Below are 21,145 nucleotides of genomic sequence, written 5' to 3' on the forward strand. Positions count from 1 at the left end.
AGTTCCGCTCTGGGAGAAGTGCAGCCTCAGCCCGAGGCAACTGAAAATTTACGGATACACTTCATAACAACTCTGCCGGTTACATCTCATTTTACATTGGCCTCGGTGTCTTCCAGCGAAGTCCACGGTCCTTCTTGCCTGAAATATTAGGGAGATTTTCAAAGAGAGTGCGAGCTGAAAACCATGAGTCACCTCAACCCAGGGTAGGTGCAAATGATTTTTATTTAAATATATTCAAGAGTGGAAAGAGCTGAGATCTAGCTTTGAGTTCAACTGTAGTGCAGTCCATACCTATGTGATTTTTTCAGTTCGTAGACCTAGTACATTTAAGTTAGAGAAAGTAAATCTTGGCTACTTATTTTTAGAATTACTTGAAAATGAAATTCATTTCTTAATACAAATGTCATATGGGAGTAAAAATTTCTAGCAATATAGCCATTATAGAGACATAATGAACTCCTTTTAATTGACTCCAAACCTATGCTAATGCTACTATTAGGCTAGTCTACAAATAGACCCCTATGACTAATAAAAAACCTTTACATACAGAAGTTTTAGAAAATAAAGTGCGTCACAGAACGACACTACTATTGTACAATAGCATGGGAGGACAACGTCTAGCAACATGGTCACCACTGAGGCACATTTAACTACTTTTAGTAGACTCAATACCCATACCAATGCTACTTTTCGGCTACTGTACTAATGGGTCCACCAGAAACTAATAAAAGATTAAAACACTTTTTAAACAGCAGTTTCGTAAAACAAAGTGCTTTACTGTGAACAACAAATGACGCTGAACAGGACCTGAAAAGGAAAGAAGAAACAGCAGAAACAAAGATGGACACTATTTTCGTCGAAGACATATACAGATCCTTTCATTACATAAAAATATCAATACCACAGTGCAAATGTACTCTGTTACCAGTAGTGGAATGTAGCTAAGTACATTTATTCAAGTACTGTACTTGAGGTATTTGTTTTTTAGAATTTCAATTAAATGCTGCTTTATACTTTTTACTCCACTACATTTATCTGATAGCTATAGTTACTTTACATACTTTACATTCAAAATATGTATGTTATGGATTCCACTATTAAACAGTATATGAAGTAGTTAAAATTCACTTCACCTTGAACTGCAACATTTAAGTACCGCTTACATATTAATATATCAATAATAATGATCCAGTAATATAATTTCATGATATGGGTCATTCTGTTGCATAATGAGTACTTACTTGTGATACTTTAAGTACATTTTTTTGCTAATACTTCTATACTTGTACTTAAGTACATTTTTAATGCATTTACTTGTAAAACTTGTAACTGTAAACACAAATGACATGTTTTAAGAGTGTTTTATGCTCTTTTTGTCTTGCTATGACACATCAGCATGATATAGCTCTGTGCCTTATGTCTCCTCAACACTTCACTGGGTCAGAGAAAGTCATGTATAAAATGACAAGTGATAGTTAAACCTCCATGTTTGTGGTTCAAAGAGAAATCTGCGGCCAAAGCTGAGGAGCACCAGAGACAAATGAGCCAGGTGCACAAAGAGGAGGCAGACAGGGTTAAGTGTGCCATCCCCTCTAATTCCTGTGCGTAATCAGACACCGGTAACAGACCCTATAGTTGTAAGATCCCGTTGTCTCACAAACAAATGCTGGGGGAAATCAAATCCGCTGCTTTCAGACAAGCCAGGCTGTGGACGACCTGATGTCTCGTTAATGAGGACAATGAACAAAGACGGTGTTGTGCCCTACTAAACCACTGGACTGAGATTCTGGTTTTCTGTTAACTCTAATCAAGAAGTCTTGAGTTACTCTTGCGGAAGACAAAATGTAAAGTCTGGATGTCCATCATAAAGTGAAGTTTCTTTGGCTGGGATTAGTTCAGTGTCTCTTTTGTGTTTTTATTGTCTTGTTTCTGTAGACTTATTTCAGCCTACAACAGTCTGACAGACAAACATCTCGCTGGATACTTCAGCAGCACTCGGATCAGGAGACACCTGCACAGAGCAGGACTGGTACGTCAACAGGATGATGATGATGATCTGGACTGTAGCTACCACTGATGACACAAAGGTCATGTCCTCAGTATTGTGGCTAGAAATTTAACGAGCTGAAAAAGAATTTACATTCTACAGTTACACAGAAGTAACAGATGGTGGGTTTTGAAGCTAAATTATTTAAAATGTGATTGTTTTTAAACTAAAAATATTAAATTAAAATATATTAAAGGGATTTAGTATTTCTCCCAGCAGAATTAAATCCTGGCAGTGTTAAGGATATTATTTATTTTATATTTAGGAAGACACGATTTAATTCAATGTAAGTGAATACTTAAATGGAAGGGGAAAAAAATTAAGTTTCTTCAGGAGGTTGGGTTGATAGCTTGGATATGGATGTATGACCTCATTTAGTATTTATAAAATCCTGGCCATGGCTCTGACGATGATGATGATAATGATGATGATACAAAAACTGAAAACTACACTGGGTACCCTGGTCTATCCTACTTCTGAGAGCTACAAATTTAAGATATCCATACTGTCTATATTATCAGCAGTATCACTCATTTAATAGCCTGTAATCACTCACAGTGAGGTACATTTTTGTTCAGTTGCTCATATTGCAATTAGGGCTGCACAATTAATTCAAATATTATCGAAATGACAATATGGCCAAGTGAAATATCCAAATTGCAGAAGCTGCAATTTTTTGATAAAGGTAAAATGTGACAAAACAGCATTATAATTAAGTACTGTAGTGCTGCAGAGATGTTCTGACCTACAAATCTTATTCTCCAGATGTAAAAAAAAAAAACGTTTGTTTGATACAGACCCCAACAAATGCCACATCATCATGATTTTAACAGTTTTTTCAGTGAAAATGAAAACTGTGATGCAAAAATGGTCATTCCCACCAATCATAAATCATATTGTAATATCTGTCAAAATAATGGCAATATGATTTTTTTGCCATATCGCGCAGCCCAAATTGCAATGTAGTAATCATCTTTGACTAAATATTGGCTATTAGGTAGTTGCCATCACTAACGTGAAAGTTCCTCCCTGAGCACAGCTGCAAAAAACATTGTGTAAAAGCTGCAAGGAAATGTACTGTGTCTGGCAGATTTAAAGCTGTTAAAAACAAACTATAAAAGTAATTAAATTTAGTTAAGTTAAAGGTGGGGTATGCGATTTTAATCCAATACACGTCTTTTTGTCAAGTTCAGCGAATATCTCCTCACGGTCCGCTTGCAGTCTGTGTTTGTCAGTTGTTTGTACACAGCCCTGGCTCTGTATATGGGAAACAAATAAAGTGGCTTGGACTGGGCCACACAACTAACAGCCATTCCAGCCATTTAGCCATGATTTGTGTGTCAGGTGATGTTAAATTATTTGCCCGTGGACATTCAGCTTACTTTCTAGTTTAGGAGAGTTGTGAGTATCGCTGTCTGGAGCTGGTGTGCTGGTTCTGGGAAACCATCTCGTCCTCTCTGGCTGTTAGCTTTGCTGCAGCAACTGTAGGGACAGTTTGCTAACCCACAACCAAGATAACATTAGTTACATGACTTGCTGTGTTGTTGTTCACTCTATATCATGGTATTTGTCATGGTATTGGATTTCGCCAGAATCACATACCCCACCTTAAACAGTCAAAAACTCAGCTAATCTGCTTCATCAGGACTATATGGGTATGGTTTAATCAGATTTGATTGACAGCGGCCAAACAACCACCACCTGTCATCAGTTTCTGATTCAAATGTTGCTAAATCCTGATTGGTGCACAGAAGTACATGACATCGCCTTTTTTCAACCCCACACACTTCAAACCGTTGAAAAAAGCACAGAGAAAAATCACAAATACAGAAATCTCTTGTGGGAAATAACAGTTTTTTGTATTTCTGCACAAAATATCAGCTGTTGATTGAGTTTGAAAACATAGTTAACCGTCTTCAAAAACCCATATAGATTGAACCCTGCTGACACTATTGTTGTTATCAGATCACCAGGAGTGGGCGTATTGTTCCAGACAAGGAGTACAGACACAAGCTAATCCAGAGAGCTCACCAGAGACACGTTCGAGAATGCCTGGCCCAGGCCATTTTCCACAAGGTGCTGGAGATGGAGGTGGGAGGAACACAGTGTACCACAGAAGAAACAGTCAAAACACTGTCAGCTAATCTGTGCTTCTCCTTGCATAATAAATTTTGCAAATTTGTTTCTGTGCCCCTCCCATACAGCGTGTCCATCAAATAGAGATCAAAAGGAAACTGGAGGAGTTTGCAAGGAGGGAAAGAGTGCATAAGATCAAGGTACATCACCTACATATAAACACTGCTTTGCTAAAGTAATGACTCTTGAATCATATGAAACAAAAAACTGTTCATAACATCAGCCTATATTAGACCAGTCCATTTCCTAATTATTGTTGATCCATTAAAAAAAATAATCTTCAGCATCCAATTCTTATTTTCCATAATTAGCATTTACCATTATATACAGTGCCATTATTTATAAATACTTTTGTACAAATATATTTCAATTTGGAACTTCATACACTGTATAGCTACACAGAAAATGGCAACAATATTAATGAATGGTCTTTTTTGGAAGGTGGAGCGCTCTAAAAGGTATGAAGAAGACATCATCCGCATCCTGTCTCCACACCCACCCACGGGTGCCAGGACCATCCAAAAACAGCACTCTGGGCCAGAGGGGGAGCACTCTGAATCCTCCGAGTCTGTGAGTCAAAACATCTGTCTTGGTGCACCAGTAGATTGAGTGGCTATTGCTGTAATATCACATTTAATACGTCGTCACCTGAATGAATGATACAGGCACCCCTTTGGCCATTCAGGAACAAGATAAACCACTGATCCGTAATTGAGTGCCTTTGAAATTTGACCTTTAATTATAGCATCTCCATCATGCAAAGGTTTGTTTAAATGCCATGACACAGTTAGAAATGGTCTCTGAGATATCACATCTGAGTTAAAAACCTCGACCTTTATTTAAAGAGCCTTTATTAGACCAATCAGTTTAAGATGAATAGGTCGATCAGACCTGTGTTTTACAAGATAAAAATATGAGGTTTTATTTTAATTGTAGTGCCCTCATCAAGAGTGTGTGAGATACTGGGTTTGTATTTAAAATGTTGACATTTAATCAAAGTAATAGTTTACATTGCTGGGAAAAGAGTTCACATTCTTGATAAGAATTAGATGAGTAGATTGATACCACTCTGTCTGTACGACAAATATGAAGCTACAGCTTAGCTTACCATAAAGACTGTAAATGGGGAAACAGCTAGCCTGGCTCTGTCTGAAGGTAACAAAATCAGCCTTGCAGCACCTCTAAACATCACTAATTTCCAAGTTTTTATTAATCACTCAAACAGTTGAGTCAAATCATTATCTGTGCATGCTGATACATGTTTAACATTTGAAGAGCTGTCTCGGCTGCTGTTTGCTCTGTCTGCAAACAAGAGTGTTTTAAGTGAAGTCGTCAGATTAGAAGTGTTATCTTTGAATCATTAAAAGTCACAGACCATGATGCCAGAACAAATAGAGCTGGTAATCCTGACCTTGATCTCTGTGTTTACCCTGTTAAATCTCTCTCCTCTTAAGTCGCAAACATCTCACACTTCAGCAGGTAGAGGGCTTGTTTGAAATAGATCAACAGTGATATGTTGGGAAAAATGTCAAGGCACTTCGGGGAAGATTACTGATGTGCAGTTGCGCACACCAAATGTATCATTTATCATGAATTGCAACAAAAAATAGCAAAGAAATATTCTGTATAATGAAATAAATGAGAAATAGAGCAGATTACATTAAATTAACATATCGAGTATAGCATTATATTGCAGCATGCATAGGTGGTGTGCAAAAAACAGCGGTTGACCACAAACACACACACTGGAAAATGATGAATTATGCACTTTATGAAAAATTATACAATGAGAAATAATAAAATGCCACTTCTTCCAGTTATGTGTGCCTCGAACACATGTACTGTATTTTCACATTCTCTGTAGCAAAGAACAATGAAATGAAATAAAGTAAAGAAAAATATAATAGCATAAAAGGCTGCGTTTAACAGAATACAACCTAAAATAAAAAAACACCAACATATTCAGTATTAAATTATATTACAGCATGCATAGGTGCTGTGCAAAGAAACATTAACATTATGCCCTGTATGACAAAACATGGAAATACAAAATATAATAACAATAAAAAAATACTATATATACTGTATTAAATAATGATTAATGACAATAATTCCTTAAAACGCTCAAAAAAATGGAAATTTGAACCACGACAACTGGGCAAACTCTATCTGCTGAGGAAGATGATGATGATGTGGTGAGATTGTTTGGTCAGCTGGTTTTTCAGGATCAAGAATTAACTTTTAATTTATAATCTATTATTACTCTCACGAATGTCTACTATTCACAGCCTTGTATTCATTGTGTTGTATTCACTGTATTTAATGTTACACTGTACTTTATTGGTTTCCGATAGTTTCCGAGTGTTTGCAATTAGCAGAATGCTGACTGTCTGTGTGTTATGGGTGCTGCAGCCGGGCTCGTCTCGACCCAACACGGCTCCAGGAAAGATGCAGAGGCCAGTGCGTCTGAAGCCGATCCACAGTAACAGCACCACAGCTTCGCTCAGACGCAGCTCCCCTTACAGACTCCCCGAGTCCTCCAATGAGAACGACCAGCCATTCAACTGCACTGTGAGATCGTGACACATGAGACACACACTCATTCATTCATTCATTCATTCACCCATTCATACAGACAAAATCATATTTATTTTTGGTTTAGTTCTAGAGTGAGACCAATAATATCTACTGTGTCATACATTATATTGGACAGATGCATACAAGCCAAGAAAAATATTTTCAGTTAATACTAGAAATCAAGATTACAGTATGTCCCACACTTCTAAAAACTATTTAGACAGTTTTGAATATTCACCCCTCAGCTCTGTACGTGGACAAACACCTCTCCATTAAACTTTTGTCTGCACTAAAAGTAACTGTTTTAACAAGCACATGCACAGACATTGTCATTGCCCTGCTGTAACAACAACAAACAGAAGTCTTTTCACAGCGTGACTTCATTAATTTCCCTCCCAGATGGACAAGGAGTCCCAGAGACGTTTGACTACAATGGAGGCCTCCCTTGGCATCTCACCCTACTGCCTCCCAGTCATCAACAACTTTGTCACCCCAGTACCTCCAGCCACAAAGAGGAAAGAGAGGGGGGCAAAGGTTACTCCCAGTGGCACGCTCAGAGGCCGCAGACTGCGTCCTACCACCGCCTCCAGTGGAGCTGATGTCACTGAGGTCTTTATGTCTCTTTATGTTTTCCCTGGCAACAAAACTTTCCATAACAAACTTACAAGCTGCAGCTCCTTTTGGATTAATTAGGAACACACTTCAAATTTCTAGGATTGATCTTTGCAAGACCCAGCAGTAGGAGGTTATATTATATGTTTTTATGCGTGTGTCTTTGACATATTTGTATGTCTATACTTTGCCAAAATGCAAATACAGAACAGCATAGAGGGATACCAAGCATTTTCTGTTACTTCATCTGCAGTCACAGATTATTGTTATCGTAAATGCAGTTGCAATTAACTCAGTGGTAACAATATGGCTGGACAATAAACAAAATCAAATGGACTAAAATCAAATTAAGTCAATCAATTAAACAACATTATGAATCTCTTACTGACCTAAATTTACTACACAATTTAATTATGCAATTGTCAACGGAGTCCATTTTAACTGGTCATACTGTAATTAATCAGACAAAATATCAACTACTTAACAACTTGAAAAAGAAAACAGAATTCAGTGATATATACAAATAATTTGCATTATATTTATCATTATAGAGTAAATTTCATCCAGATTTAGATAATACCTACCTGTATAGATCATTCACATCAAATTTGGGATTAGAAAGTCAAAATAATTTCATAAACTGGATTAAATTGATATCAAACTGACCCCAACCTGCACTTTTTCTCATCTAGGACCCCCCCGTGCTGAGGAGCTCTGTGCACCAGAGCAGAGTGTCTGTGAACATGATGTACTTTGGCAAAACAGTGCATCTCTCCCACGACCTGATCGACATGAGGGATGAGGTCAAAGTGTTTCAGCAACACTGTGGAGGAGAGAACCTGTGTGTCTACAAGGGCTTGCTCCGCGAGGGAGGTCAGTGTGAGGATCTGTGATTGTGTTTGTGAGATATGTGTGTTTGTGTACACAAATAAGAGCAAATCCAGGGAGAGAGGTCATTTAGATAACATAAGTGTGTACAACAGCCTTTGAGCAAACAAACCAACTTTTAAGGGGTCACCCATTCTATAGAAAACCTTATTTGTTATTTCTGTATCTTTAATTTAGTTGTATATCATTATTATTAAAATTACCTATATGTAGGGATATTTCACAGGATTTAAGATGGGTTAGAGTCATCTACATCTTCAATCTTTCCCTCAGAGACTTTCCAGTTCATTTCAAGGCGACACCGAGGTTTCCCCTTCAGCTTGACCTTCTTCCTGAACGGGCTGCAGGTGGAGCGGCTGAGCTCCTGCTGCGAGTTCAAACACAGGAAGGGTTCCAGACTCGGCGGCAGGCACAGACACTTTGGTTTCTCCAGCGTAGAGGGGGCCTCTCCCTGCTACAAGTAAGGGCTCCTTTTAAGGCACACTGTGTCTTTAAAGGGGAACTCCACTGATTTTACACATCAAAGTCTGTTTGCAGGTCTTGGGGAGAAAAGTTGTATAAAGCCTTTTGTGGCTCCAGAGGGAGCTGCGTGAATAAATTACCTCACTTGAGTCAGCATCTGCTGGGGCTGAAGACTACAAGTTTGAAAATGGAAAAAAATCTGGGGGTGCATAGTTAGAAAGAAGTGAGCTTACCAGACCTCTGTAGCCCCTCCTCATCTCTTCTTGAGGCTAGAAGCTCCAGGCTACATTAACCGCTACTAATATAACAGACCTGAATCTGTGACTGGAACTATCAGCGGCTGAGTTGTATTGTGGGTAATGTAGGCGTCAGGTTTTGACAAGGAAGAAGAATGTGGATTAAAAAAGACGCCCTTTTTTTTTACTGGCCATTGTGAGTCAGACAATTTTATAGTTTGTTAACAACTTCGCCATATTAACTTGATAACAATATGTCAGTTTTGTGTTTACAGTTTGTTTCTGCTGCCAAAAAATCAGTTATTGCAGGTTTAATGGACAGATATTAGAGTGACATCGATCTTCTCATCTAACTCTCGGCAAGAAAACAAATAAGCATATATCGCAAAATATCAAACTGTTCCTCTAAACTGAGTGCTTACAGTATATTATGCTCATTTTTTCAGGTGCATCATAGCAATGGGATTGGACAAAAAGCCCACTCCGCCACCAAAGAGGGTCAAAGATGATGGAGGAAGAGAGGAGCCAGTCATCAGCCCAAAGGATGCTTCTGAGATGGAGACAGAACGGACTCAAGAGGACACTTCGTCCCATTCAGAGTGTGAAACCAGCCAACCACAGGACATGGAGACTCAAGTCAAAGAAGAAACAGCAGCTGAGGAGGACAAAGTCAGAGACGGTATAATGACTAAAACATCTGAGTACAAAAAAACACGACTGCGTCAATAAAAAATACATCTTTTCCATACAGTGTATTTCACTGAATTGTCTATATGTCTTCCTCCTCAGATTATGAAGAAGACTTTGAAGCAGACGATGAGGGCTCTGCAGAAGATGCCAAGGCAAAAGAAAAGAAATCCCCATCTCCATCCGGTGAAACTGAAAGGCAGTTTAAAAAGAAAGACGCCTCGGAGACTGAAGACGACGAGAAGGATGGTGAGTGAAATTTCTTGTTTGAACACAAGTACTGCATGAGAAGAAAATTGAGCTGAGAGTATCATGCATAATCTATTCACTTGACAACTGCTTTTAAGACAGCAAAACAGAATCACTGGGCATCTTTTCGAGGGCATTCAAACTCATTTCTGCTGAGATTTCTGCTGCTATGGAGCCTAGATTTCAATGAGATGCTGAACGTTATATACATAAATTACAGTGCGTCATCTATAAACCAGCAAACCAGCTTTTGAAAGGTTTAATGATGTATTTCCCTACTTTGAGAGGACCTTATTCTTCTATTTATTTACAGTATAAATTGGAAGTTTGGCAAGTGATTTTTCTGTTAAAGAATTTAAAATGCTCCATCTTTTTTGCACAGAAGACATAAAGTCTCATTCAGGCTTCAGCTCCTCAGGCAGCGATCGGGAGGAGAGTGATGCTGAAGCCACCAAAGACTCCAGAGAGGACGAGAAAGAAGAGCAACCTAAAGAGGTCGATCAAGCGGAAACTGCTGTTCCAACAGACGAAAAAGATGAACCAAATCCAGAAGAAGCCGCTGCCACTGAGTCTGCTGTGCCTAAAGACTCAGACATACAGAACAGTGCGGGGGACAGCACAGAGATAGACATCTCTGACACCGGTGTCCCCTCGGGGAATGTGAATAAACAGAGTGACGACACCTCAGGAGACAAAGAGGTGGAGAAAACGGTAGATGAGAGCAAACAGGAGGAGGAACAGGAGAGGGGTGAGTATAAACCAACAAATACAGCTCTGGATTTTTTACCTGAGTGAGAAAATGGATCCATCTTGTATGGAGGTTTTTCCACTATTATCACAACCCCGACTGTCAAGACCACTTTATGTGAGTCCAAGTCAGTGCCAGGAGCAGGTGTATACAGCCCTGACAACAACTAAATAATTATCACAGTCAGTGCTGGATTGTCAGTTTGTGATTTTTAAAGCAACATTATGACATTGTTGTACAATTTAATAGTGGAAAAATTACTTGTGTGTTATTGTATTATTTTGTCTTATTTTTCTTTTTGTATGTGTTGATTTTCTGTCTGATCCACTTTTTAATGTCAAACTTAAATTTTATTCAAAATGAGTTTCGAGATGTTTGGATATTAAAAAGAAATTATCACCTATAACAATATTTTGATTGTATTTTTAATCACTCCTGACAATATGTTTAGGCTTAAAGAAAGCCTTTTCTAACTTGTGTTTTCTTTTTACTCTATTTATTTGTCCTAAAGCTGCACTATGTAGTTCCAGTTAAAGCAAAAATGAGAAATAAATAAACATTTCAAAATGGAAAACAAAGGCGAACGCCGGGGGGGGGGGGTTGAAAATGCAATCAGATAAGGAGGGGGAGTTGCCACTGATGTAGAAATACATATATTTTCATACAGTGTACACTTAAGGTGTTTCAATTATTTCAAAAAGCACAAATTATGCAGCTGTGAGGAGCTACTGCATATTCAAGTATAGAGTGTACCCAAACAATCTACTTGTGCATTACTAACAGCGGACTTCTGTTTCTTAATGTCTGTAAATATTTAACTCACACGTTTAGAAAATGTATCATTAATGAAACCAGATCTGTAGGTGGATTTCCTCAGTAAAAGTTATTTCCACATTCAAACTGTGCTCCTGGGATCCGTCTGCACAAAACTCTTTAGTGCCAAAGTTAAATGATTTTCTTTCTTTCTTTTAATTTTGTATCCAGTTCCAAATTCACATCCTAAAACTATATAAAGTCGATTTCAAATAGGCAGTTTTATAAGTTTGCATAGTGTTTCCATTTTGGTTGTGTACTGAATGATGCTTGTTTCTGTGCATTTTCATTTTGCATGTTGTGTTTCTCCCTTATGTTTGCACCTGGAAAGATTAAAGACATATTTTATGTTTATGGCTGTATGTTTCTTCATTGGCTCAGTTCTCTCAACAATTGCATTGTTCCAATACTGCCCCATTAATTTTAACATCATGCATCACCATGAGTGGCTCACAAAAGTTCATCCTGTGCTTGCTTAAACATGAACTTTTATCACTGCGTGTGCCGTGTCTCTTTTTCTTTCCCAAGCCAAATCTGTGCAGGAGAGGCTGGCAGAGGCCATACTGAAGGAGTCCCAGTGCAGCTCTGAGCCCGAACTGCACGACGCCAGTTCTGAGGAGGAGGAGGAGGAGTCCACAGATAAAGGCCCTGAACAGGACAACAAGGGTATCAGATTTTCATTTATATTCAAATGAATCAGCAAGCTGCACAAGACAACTTTTGCACTAAAATACATATTTTCCTAAACATATCATTTGTATTTGCAGATGCAGTTCTAGAGAAATCAGTGACATTTACAGAACAGCAGCAGACCCTTGTAGAAGAGACGAAGTGTGAAGAAGGTGTTGTTGGTGAAGTTGAAGTGGTACAGGATCAGGAAGAGATGTCTGAACCAAAAGAGCAGGGGGACGAAACTGAAGAGCCCCACGAGAACAGTGATAGTACTAAAGATGAGAAAATAGATGAGGAAGATGAAAAGGCTGCATCAATAGAAGACAAAAACACAGCAGAGAATGATAAATCAGAGGACACAGAAGATACAGGTCTGCATCCTGTATCTGAAGAGGAAATGGCTGAGGATGACAAGACTTCAGAGCCTCAAGAAGATGCAGCAGCTAAATCCACTGATGCTAAGGCTGCAGTGAGAGACGAAGAAAATAAGGAGAAAACTGCAGTGGAGGCTGACACGCAGCCTGACAAGATGGGGCAAGGGGCAAAAAGCAGCGAGGAGGATGAGTCATCAGTATCAGAACCAAATAAAAAGACTGGCGAGACAGCAGTGCCAGATAATGCAGAGGCGGAGGCAATGACAGCGAGCGAGACAATGGAGATGAAAGTAGAACCCTCAGAGAAGCGAGAGGCCTTCAAATGTGAAGAGGCACCTGTAACCGACACAGAGAAGAGGCAGAACGGAGACAGCGAAGACAGAGCGGCAGCATCACAAACAGCAGAGAATTCAAGCAGCTCGTTGGAGGGGAGCGGAGACACCACAGTAGATACAAGTGAAGACAATGCAAAAAATAAGTGCAATAAAGATGATATTAAAGAAGAGGAAGCAGAGGAAGTTTCCGCAGTAGAGGCTAGTAAGGATGACAATCAACAAGAAATGTGTGATATGGGAGAAGAGCAGACAGAAAAATCTGTGGAAATAGATGATAAGTTAGAGGAGAAATCTGAAGAGGTAGGTAAGGAGGTAGGAAAGCAAACAAATCCAGATGACATAACAGAAGGTGACAATAATGAGGAAAGAGAAAGGGATGCTAAATATAAGACAGGAGAAGAGGAGAATAATGAGAATAAGACAGAAGAGAGAATAGAAAATGAGGAAAACATTTCAGAGTGGACCAAAAGTGACTCAAACTCTGAAGGAAAGGAAAATGAAGAACAAGTGGAGAAAACCCACAGTGAAGAAGATAAAGTTGCAAATGAAGAGAAGGAAGATGAATCAGAAAAGACAGAAAAAGACAAAGATAGTGAACGTGTCAAGAATGAAAATGACGAGGAAGAATCTGAAGAAAATGGAGCCACATCTGATAAAACTAATGAGGGTGAAAAGATAAATGAAACAAACACAGCTGCTGATGAAGAAAAGGATGTTGAAGCAGAAAAGGAAGAGAAAGATCAGAATGAGAACAAAGCTGAGCAAAGTGAAGCTGCAAAGAATAAAGATGATGAAGAATCTGAAGAGAAAAAAGTTGTAACTGTAGAGGGAGAAGAAATATCTGAGATTACAGAAGAACCTGAGAAAAATGCAGATGCAGACTTGGATAAAGATAATGTGAAAATATCTGATGAAAATATTGATGAGTCAGAGGATGTCAGTGATAGTGAAGCAGCAAATGTAGCACATGGGACTAAAACAACTGAAGAGATGCTGAACAATGCAATGGAGGCTGAAGATGTTAAGAAAGAGACTGAAAGACAAAGTGACAACAGCGAAAAGGGAGAAATTGATGCTGAAAATGGAGAGTTTTCTACTGGAGCAGAGAACAGAACTCATGAGGATAAGGGAGAGGCTCAAACTGAGGGCAAAAATGACGTGAAAATAGCAGAAGATACCGAAGACAAGAGAAAAACAGAGGAACCTACAGAAGACGAGAGCACAGAGGGAAAAGAAGTAACTGTGGATTCTGGAGATGGTGCTGAAAAACACGAAGAGGACAAGGTTGATCAGGCTCCTGACACTCATGTGGTAGAAAGTGAGGCTAAGGAAGGGGATGACAGTGTGGAAAAGCAAGATGAATCTACTAAAACTGACTCCGAGCCAGAGACATCTGATGTGGAAATAAAATCTAAATCAGATGATAGAAAGGTCGGTGAGGAGACAAAACAAGATGAAAATGGCAACATGTCTGACCCTGATCATGAAAACAGCGATTCAGATTTGACCAAAAAGAACGATAACGTCCAGAGTAATGTCAACGCGGTGATAGCTGCTTCTTCGGGTGATCAGGCACAATCTTCAACGCCCATAGTGGTGGACTTAGAAAGCATAGGTCACAAGTTAGACGAGTCCACTGCACCGTCTGACTCTAAGACTGACGAACACCCCCACACTGATGCTACTGCCGCTGACCTCTCTGCTGCAGACGAAGAAAACGAAGCAGACACAGAGGAGGTGAGCAAGGCCTCGGAGGAAGGAGCAAGTGTGCTGCTCAAACCTCAAGCACAGTCATCACAGCTGACACAAAACAGTGAGGCTGATAACACGGAAGGGACCATTGCAGCCATTGCAGTAGGTAAAGAAACTCCAGAAGCCTTAGCAAGAGAGGACAACACGGATCTGGTCACAAACTGGGTAACCACACATCAAACATCAAAGTTCTTTGAGACGTTTGTTGAACCTTTAGAAGACTTGAAGGAATTGCCTTCAGCCGCTCAAGTAACCAACTCTAGTAAAGAGGCGACACAATCTATAGAGCTGCCGGGATCAGCAAGTCCACTAAACATGGTGAACATGTGTGAGAGTGCAGAACAAGAGCAAACGCCAAAAGATGGAAACGAGTCAAGGGACAAAACCAAAGAGGAAGCTGTAGAGTCAGACCTTGAGAGCAATCACTCTGATGATGATGAACCTTGTGAGAATGACTCTGCCAAAGACACACTGCAAGTGGAGGAGGAGACTGAGGTAAAAGACTTCAGACCAAAAACAGAAAGTGAACAGAATGATATAGAGTCTGTGAATGAGCAAGACGTGAGGTCAGAAGAGCACAGAGGAAGCAGGGGATCTCTGGAAGAAGACACAGTTCAAGAGGGTTTAATGCAGGATAACACTGAGCAAACTGATGTTTCCAAAACTGAAGTGGAAAGCATTGCAGGTACTCATCATTCAGTAACCAGTGGCAGACCTGAGAGCATCTGTGAGAGCCAAACTGAGGAGAAAACTACTGATAATGGTCCAGACTTGAATGAAAAACAAGCAGCAATTGAAGAGATGAAAGTTGTTCTACCTTCATCCAAAACAGAGGAGCACCGTGAGCATTCAGCGAGTCCAGAAGGGCTCTCCGAACTGAAAGCAAATGAACTGAAAGATAAAGAAGAAACACGGGAACAAAGTCAAGAAGTTACAGAAATAACTGATTTTACAGCATCCAAGTCAGAAGATGGAAGCCAGGAAGAGTTCCAACCCAAACCGTCAGACGCGAGCATCAATGAAGACAGAAGAGACGTGCAGCTGATCAAAGACATCACACACACTCTCAGTAAAGACCGGCTGAGCACTTTCTCAGTGGATGAAACCTTGTTTGGTCGAAGTTCATATCCTTTGCTGACTACTACGAGGACAGAGAGTGGACATTAGAGCTGCACACTTCAGAGTGGCACCAAGGTACAGTGATGCTTTACTTGCTTTTTTCATTTTACAAGAAAACATATATAAAAGAAGTTCAATTATAAAAGTGAACATTTAAAAAGCAATTAGACTGTCAGATGGCTAGAATATTTGTAGCGATCAGGAAATGTAATTTGATTTTATACTTGACAGAGGCCTCAAGTGTCTTGTGGCTTCTGTGTTTACATTACAGTGACTTCTTAGATAGTCTTCATTCTTCAATCACCAAAAAGAAGACGCTGCATAATGAGTTTACAATAGACCATCTCTTCTTATTGTTGATAACAAAGAGGCATAGTTTGTGTGAGGTATCAAGTACAGCTGCTATCACCTAATACCTGTAAAGAGATACTCTTCCACTCACACTCACAAATGAGTGAATAATTTATAGCTGTTGGACTCCCACAGCTTATTCAGTACACTTTACATTTCCACTGACTGGGCACAAGCACAATGTTACTGTACTTCAGCTGTGATCAGAGATCTGCAGTTGCACTGTGTCTGTGTTAATGACAATTGTACTAAGTGCTTTAACATAATTATTTGTTTAGATGACTTCTAGACAAAAATGCAGCGGAATAACAGGAATGCTAACCGAAGCTAAAATGGAAAATTCATTCATCATTAGGCTGCTAATTAAATAAAACTGGTAACATTGTGAAATGTCAAATCTAGGCACTGATTTGTGTCAGTATTGCTGCTAACACTACCTCTTATTCAAAAACATGTATTTACTTATATATTTATTTGTATTGCATTTTCACCTGACTTTTATGGCTAGTGTGGGTTTGTGAGGCTTCATCTTTTCATTTGATAATTGTCAATGACTGAACCCTTGTGTGATTTGGCCACTTAGAAAATAAAACCAGTGAGATGGATAGTGACTTTATGCTTTTTCTTTTATTTCCTTTAATCTAGACGTGTGTACATTGAATGTCAGAATTAACACACGCTTTGACTGAGATTCTCAAAGCTTGCATTTCAGATTTATGTAAACCATGTGCACAAAAACAAATTTAGCTTGTCACACATACAGTATTTACAAGATCTAGAAGCCTCAACAAAATATTTAAAATTTGTTTACTTAATTTTTGTAACAAATAAATCTAATATAACTCAAGACTAGAGATATTGGGAACAAAGAGTGTACTGTAAACAACTCACCCATATACAGTACAATATGTTACAACTAAATACAGTTTAGTTAGCAAGTCAGTTAGCAATATCGACTACTTCTACCAACTATTTATACAGTTTTACTTAAAATGAATTGTCAAAAACAGGCATGAATGTCTGAATTAATAAGGTAATAATAAACAGGGCTAGGACCACCAAGCGGGTTTAGTTACTGTCCTCGAAGCTGCCACTGCTGCTGAAAGAAGAGCAGAATCTCACGGTGCTCATGGGATCAGACACGTACCCTTAAAGAGACAAATCAATGAAAATTGTGACATTGTGACATTTGTGACTAATAATGTTGACATTACAACAACAACATTATTACTATTGACAATTAAAGGAAAATGCAGGTGAAATTCTATATTATTCTTATTGTAAATAAATTCCATGAAAAGACCCAAACTAACAAGGATGGGCACTGTAGTTTATTTTGAGTCAATCCCACATACATCGTCCTGCTTCCAGAAATACAAACCAAATGTGTATTCATCCACTGCTGAAAATAGTCCCCAACAAGTGCACCTGTTACTCCTATTTGAGTAACATTGCTAAAAACTGCAGTGCCCAGCTGTTTTAGGAAATCACTGAGTCTTTCTTTAAAATAAACCTGTATATTTGTGACTGTATATTTGGGGCTGAGTGCTACAGACAGGGTAGGGAAGTCAAAAAATGTGTTGTTTTTTTTCTTTTCGTGGGATTTGTGGACAATAAGAAAAATATAGAATAGCACCAGCCTTATCTTTTAAATTACTATGTATTACCTAAGAGCAGAACTTACAGTTTGTTTTGCAAAAAGGTTTAAAAATGTATAATATATGAACAATTAGATTTAAAAAACACTGAAATTTAATAGCAAATAAAATGAACAATAACATCAGGTTAAAGAAAACTGGACAATATCAACATGGCATAAGAACAGGTTTTCAAAAGGAAATTTGATGATACATAATTTGCTTGCCTACAGAATGTCACAGAATCTGAATTGATCTGTAAGTATTATCAATTAAATATTAAGATGCACCAGCTTTACTTTAAAACACAATTAGTCACTATACAGTATCAGTGCACATTTATTCTGCACACAAACCATTTCGATCAATGGGAGAAAACTGCATGTTCCTTCTGAGTTCCTCCAGTGAAAGGCCTCCAGATGCACGCCGCCGCTCGCTGAAAAATAAAATAAATAAAATTAACCCTTACTCATTAATTCACTGCAAAACAGCACAAGTCAGAAATATATACTGCTTCGTTTACATGGAGAAGGATGGATAAGATGGAGCCAGATAGAAGCAGGAGAACAGTATACACAATTGATGACAGGTTTGATGGGATGAACACAGACACAATCTGCACACTGCTTCATAAAATTAAAGAAAATAATTTTTAGTAATGATCAGTGACATTTATTTATAGGGAATCTGACTGATGCTCAGCATTTGATATTTGAACATTTTGTAGAATATATTTATGATCTGTGAAAGTTAAATTCCATGTGGTTGAATTTGCCCCAAACCTTTTTTTGGTATATAAACACCCAGAAAGGTCTTGTCCAACCTTTCATGGAGCACCAGGGAACCACAGATAAGTCATTGCCACACCACAATACCCCCACCTCCTGTTACTGGGTTCATAGTGACTGTTACCAGGCTCCGACACACACTGAGACACACACAGTACAGAGGCTCAAAGCCGGATGTCTAATAGAGGCCTTCCTCCTCAGTCAGAATGCCATGCATGTTTTATTGCATTTGCTTTCGTTTGTTTCCTGTTCAGTATCCGAGCAACTCCACTCCTCACTGTTGCAGTAAGTATCTTAACTGGTCTACATGTTATTGGCATAACAATTGTTCAGAGGGAGTCATTTCTACAAATCAGAGCAAGTCCAGACATGATGTTTGTGGAATTCCTGTTTAAGCCCAAAACATTCAATTGAACGGTTGAATGATTTAAGGCTTATCCAGATGGTAACTGTAAAGATAATTAACCGTATAAATCATTTTAAGAAACCTGAACATCTGTGCTCCCTCTACAATGATCACTGAAAAAACAACATCTATATTTATTTGGCTGCAGAGACAACATCCAACATTTTCAACCAATCAAAGCTCTGAGAAAAGATCTTGGAAGGAGAATTCAGTAGCAGTGACGTCTTATTTGCTGAAGGAGATTGTCACAGATATTGTTGTATTGTAAATACAATGACTCGTTATAGCTAAAGGCCAACTGTTGTGTTGGGTGGGGAAGTTGCCAGATCAAATTGTTTAAATTTATTTACACACTACATTATCTGTTCGATGCAACTTCACCTTAGTTAGTCATCTTTATAGTTAGCATTGTAAATGTCACTGGGCCTTTAACTTGGCTCCACATATCATGACTCGAAATATCCTGGTTAAATTATAGCCCAATTATGAGACGCATTTTATTTATTAAATAATATTAACTGGGTCATTGTGTCGTGAACATCTCACAGCGATAACGTTCAATGACAAACTCAAACTTCTCACCTTGAACATCTCTATGTGCACACTTGTATGCCAACAAAAGACAGCAGTTGTTATGACTGCTTTCTTATGTAGTTTGCACTGTCAAGCAGCGAGGCAAGTGCACGTTTTTCCTAATTTTTCTCCATCAGTGTGAAGGTCATCTCAGGTGGAAAGTAGTACATGAGTGACTTAAAGGGAATGACTACGGATCAGTTCATCCAGCCATCAGGTTGTCTGTCACAGATGACATTATTGAGATCACTGATTTTACATTATGCTAATGAAAATTTGGGAAGTTATGTGGGTCATTGCTACTGTAGGTTACAGCATTTCCAAATTAAGCTGATTGCTTAATTAAGTGTACATCAAGTACAATGTTTTAGATGCTGCTGATTTCATCTGATTTGTCACTAAATTGTAGGGAGGTCTGCATCTCATGCTGTCCCATCATTTTAAATATAGTTGACAGGGCTTTGGTTACATCAGTTTGAGAAAGACATCTTTTGATGTAGGCCGCACAATTGGTTCTTCCCTTCTTGTGTTAAAAAAAACAAACAAAAAACAACAACATGAAATCTGTTCTGGGAACATCATCAAAATTCTCCAAACCTTTATACACCAAAATTAGTTTTGAAGTAAACGTAAGGCGAGAAAGGAAGCCATCGAATCATGCAGAATGATGGATCTACAATGTCAAGTTGTTAATAAACTTTGGGAGTTTGTAGAGGCAGAGATTTTAGCATCCTAACTGCTGTTGATCCAATAAGAGTCTCAATTCTCAAATATACAGTACATTGTATATTGGTTGTTTTATATGAATTTTCACAATTTTTGGGGAAATTATTTCTCTTATAAAACTGCCCTGATTAGCCAAAGTGAAAGGCCACAGCTGTTGTTTGAAATGATTCTCACCCTATCGACCTTCACCTGTCTGTGGAGGTGCTTGAGTTCTCTTACCTCTGAGTCCAGAAGGCGTAGGCACGAGTGTTGAGAGCGTACTCGAGCTCAAAACGGGAGCGCAGGGCGGCCACGTGGCTCCGGCCAGGTCCTCCTCGCCCAAGCAGACAGTCAGTGGAGGAGGAGGGCGACAGGGAGCCGCTACTGTTACTGGAGGCTGGAGACATCAGCTGCCACACACACACACCAACAAAAACACAGTCATAATTGAGAGACTTATCAAAACATAAATGTCATGCACTGTAGCGTTAAACAGGATGACATTTAAGAATATGTGGGATATTATATACCTCAACATTGCACAAGCATTCCTCCAGGTTGGAAACCACTTCAGAGAACTCGGGCCTGTCCTGAATTGGAAAAAGCAAACTATAATTACTTCAGCTTCAGTGCTGAACAATCAAATGCATCAGGTACATCCCACAACAGACAGACAGACACACGTGTATTCTCTCTCAAACACTGCCCTGTATGTTGTGCTCATTTTAGTCCACCCACACATGAAGCAAAGGAGAACTCTGCTTCAAAAGCAGCCCTTAGATCTCTTGCCTCACTGTAGAAGAACAAACACTGCCACTCTGGAGCTGTTCAATTATACATCATATCCTCAGACAGTGGCCAAGGACTATTTTTAATACAGGAACACAAAACATAATAACATGACAAGACTTTACAGCCATCTCATTTTGATTTCGGCAAATACTTTTCATAAATCATTGTGTTATAGTATAGTGTATA

At 38.9% G+C, this 21,145-nt stretch overlaps 2 protein-coding genes across 13 annotated transcripts in view; one reads left to right on the forward strand and one right to left on the reverse strand.

Annotated features, from left to right (window-relative positions):
* Nucleotides 1-16,669, forward strand: erich3 (glutamate-rich 3). Of its 5 annotated transcripts, XM_044199873.1 has the most exons (15): nt 1-203; nt 1,936-2,029; nt 4,013-4,138; nt 4,252-4,323; nt 4,625-4,753; nt 6,596-6,754; nt 7,160-7,369; nt 8,065-8,245; nt 8,534-8,720; nt 9,405-9,637; nt 9,748-9,894; nt 10,277-10,642; nt 11,984-12,121; nt 12,223-15,782; nt 15,979-16,669. In XM_044199873.1, exons 1-14 carry the CDS (start codon nt 184-186, stop codon nt 15,753-15,755), a joined length of 5,595 nt encoding a protein of 1,864 aa, XP_044055808.1. In that variant the 5' UTR covers nt 1-183; the 3' UTR covers nt 15,756-15,782; nt 15,979-16,669. The 5 variants fall into 5 exon arrangements, with proteins under 5 accessions (XP_044055808.1, XP_044055807.1, XP_044055810.1 ...); XM_044199872.1 differs by having other exon boundaries at nt 12,223-16,669; XM_044199875.1 differs by having other exon boundaries at nt 10,280-10,642; nt 12,223-16,669.
* Nucleotides 16,667-21,145, reverse strand: part of tnni3k (TNNI3 interacting kinase) — a 13,532-nt gene continuing 9,053 nt past the window's right edge. For all 8 annotated transcript variants that reach the window (XM_044199879.1, XM_044199878.1, XM_044199881.1 and 5 more), the window contains 4 exons: nt 20,698-20,757; nt 20,408-20,577; nt 18,052-18,131; nt 16,667-17,206 (listed from right to left, as the gene is read on the reverse strand). In XM_044199879.1, coding sequence (XP_044055814.1) covers nt 17,127-17,206; nt 18,052-18,131; nt 20,408-20,577; nt 20,698-20,757 — 390 coding nt within the window. In that variant the 3' untranslated portion in view covers nt 16,667-17,126. The remainder of the gene's footprint in view (nt 17,207-18,051; nt 18,132-20,407; nt 20,578-20,697; nt 20,758-21,145) is intronic.

Source organism: Siniperca chuatsi, linkage group LG6, assembly GCF_020085105.1.
Source record: "Siniperca chuatsi isolate FFG_IHB_CAS linkage group LG6, ASM2008510v1, whole genome shotgun sequence".
Classification (NCBI taxonomy): Eukaryota; Metazoa; Chordata; class Actinopteri; order Centrarchiformes; family Sinipercidae; genus Siniperca; species Siniperca chuatsi.

Excerpts from the sequence above, each read along its gene's own strand:
- erich3 (XM_044199872.1), top strand. The coding sequence starts at position 184 with ATGAGTCACCTCAACCCAGG. Across the intron at positions 6,755-7,159 it reads ACCAGCCATTCAACTGCACT|ATGGACAAGGAGTCCCAGAG; the intron begins GTGAGATCGTGA and ends TTTCCCTCCCAG. Across the intron at positions 12,122-12,222 it reads CCCTGAACAGGACAACAAGG|ATGCAGTTCTAGAGAAATCA; the intron begins GTATCAGATTTT and ends TTGTATTTGCAG.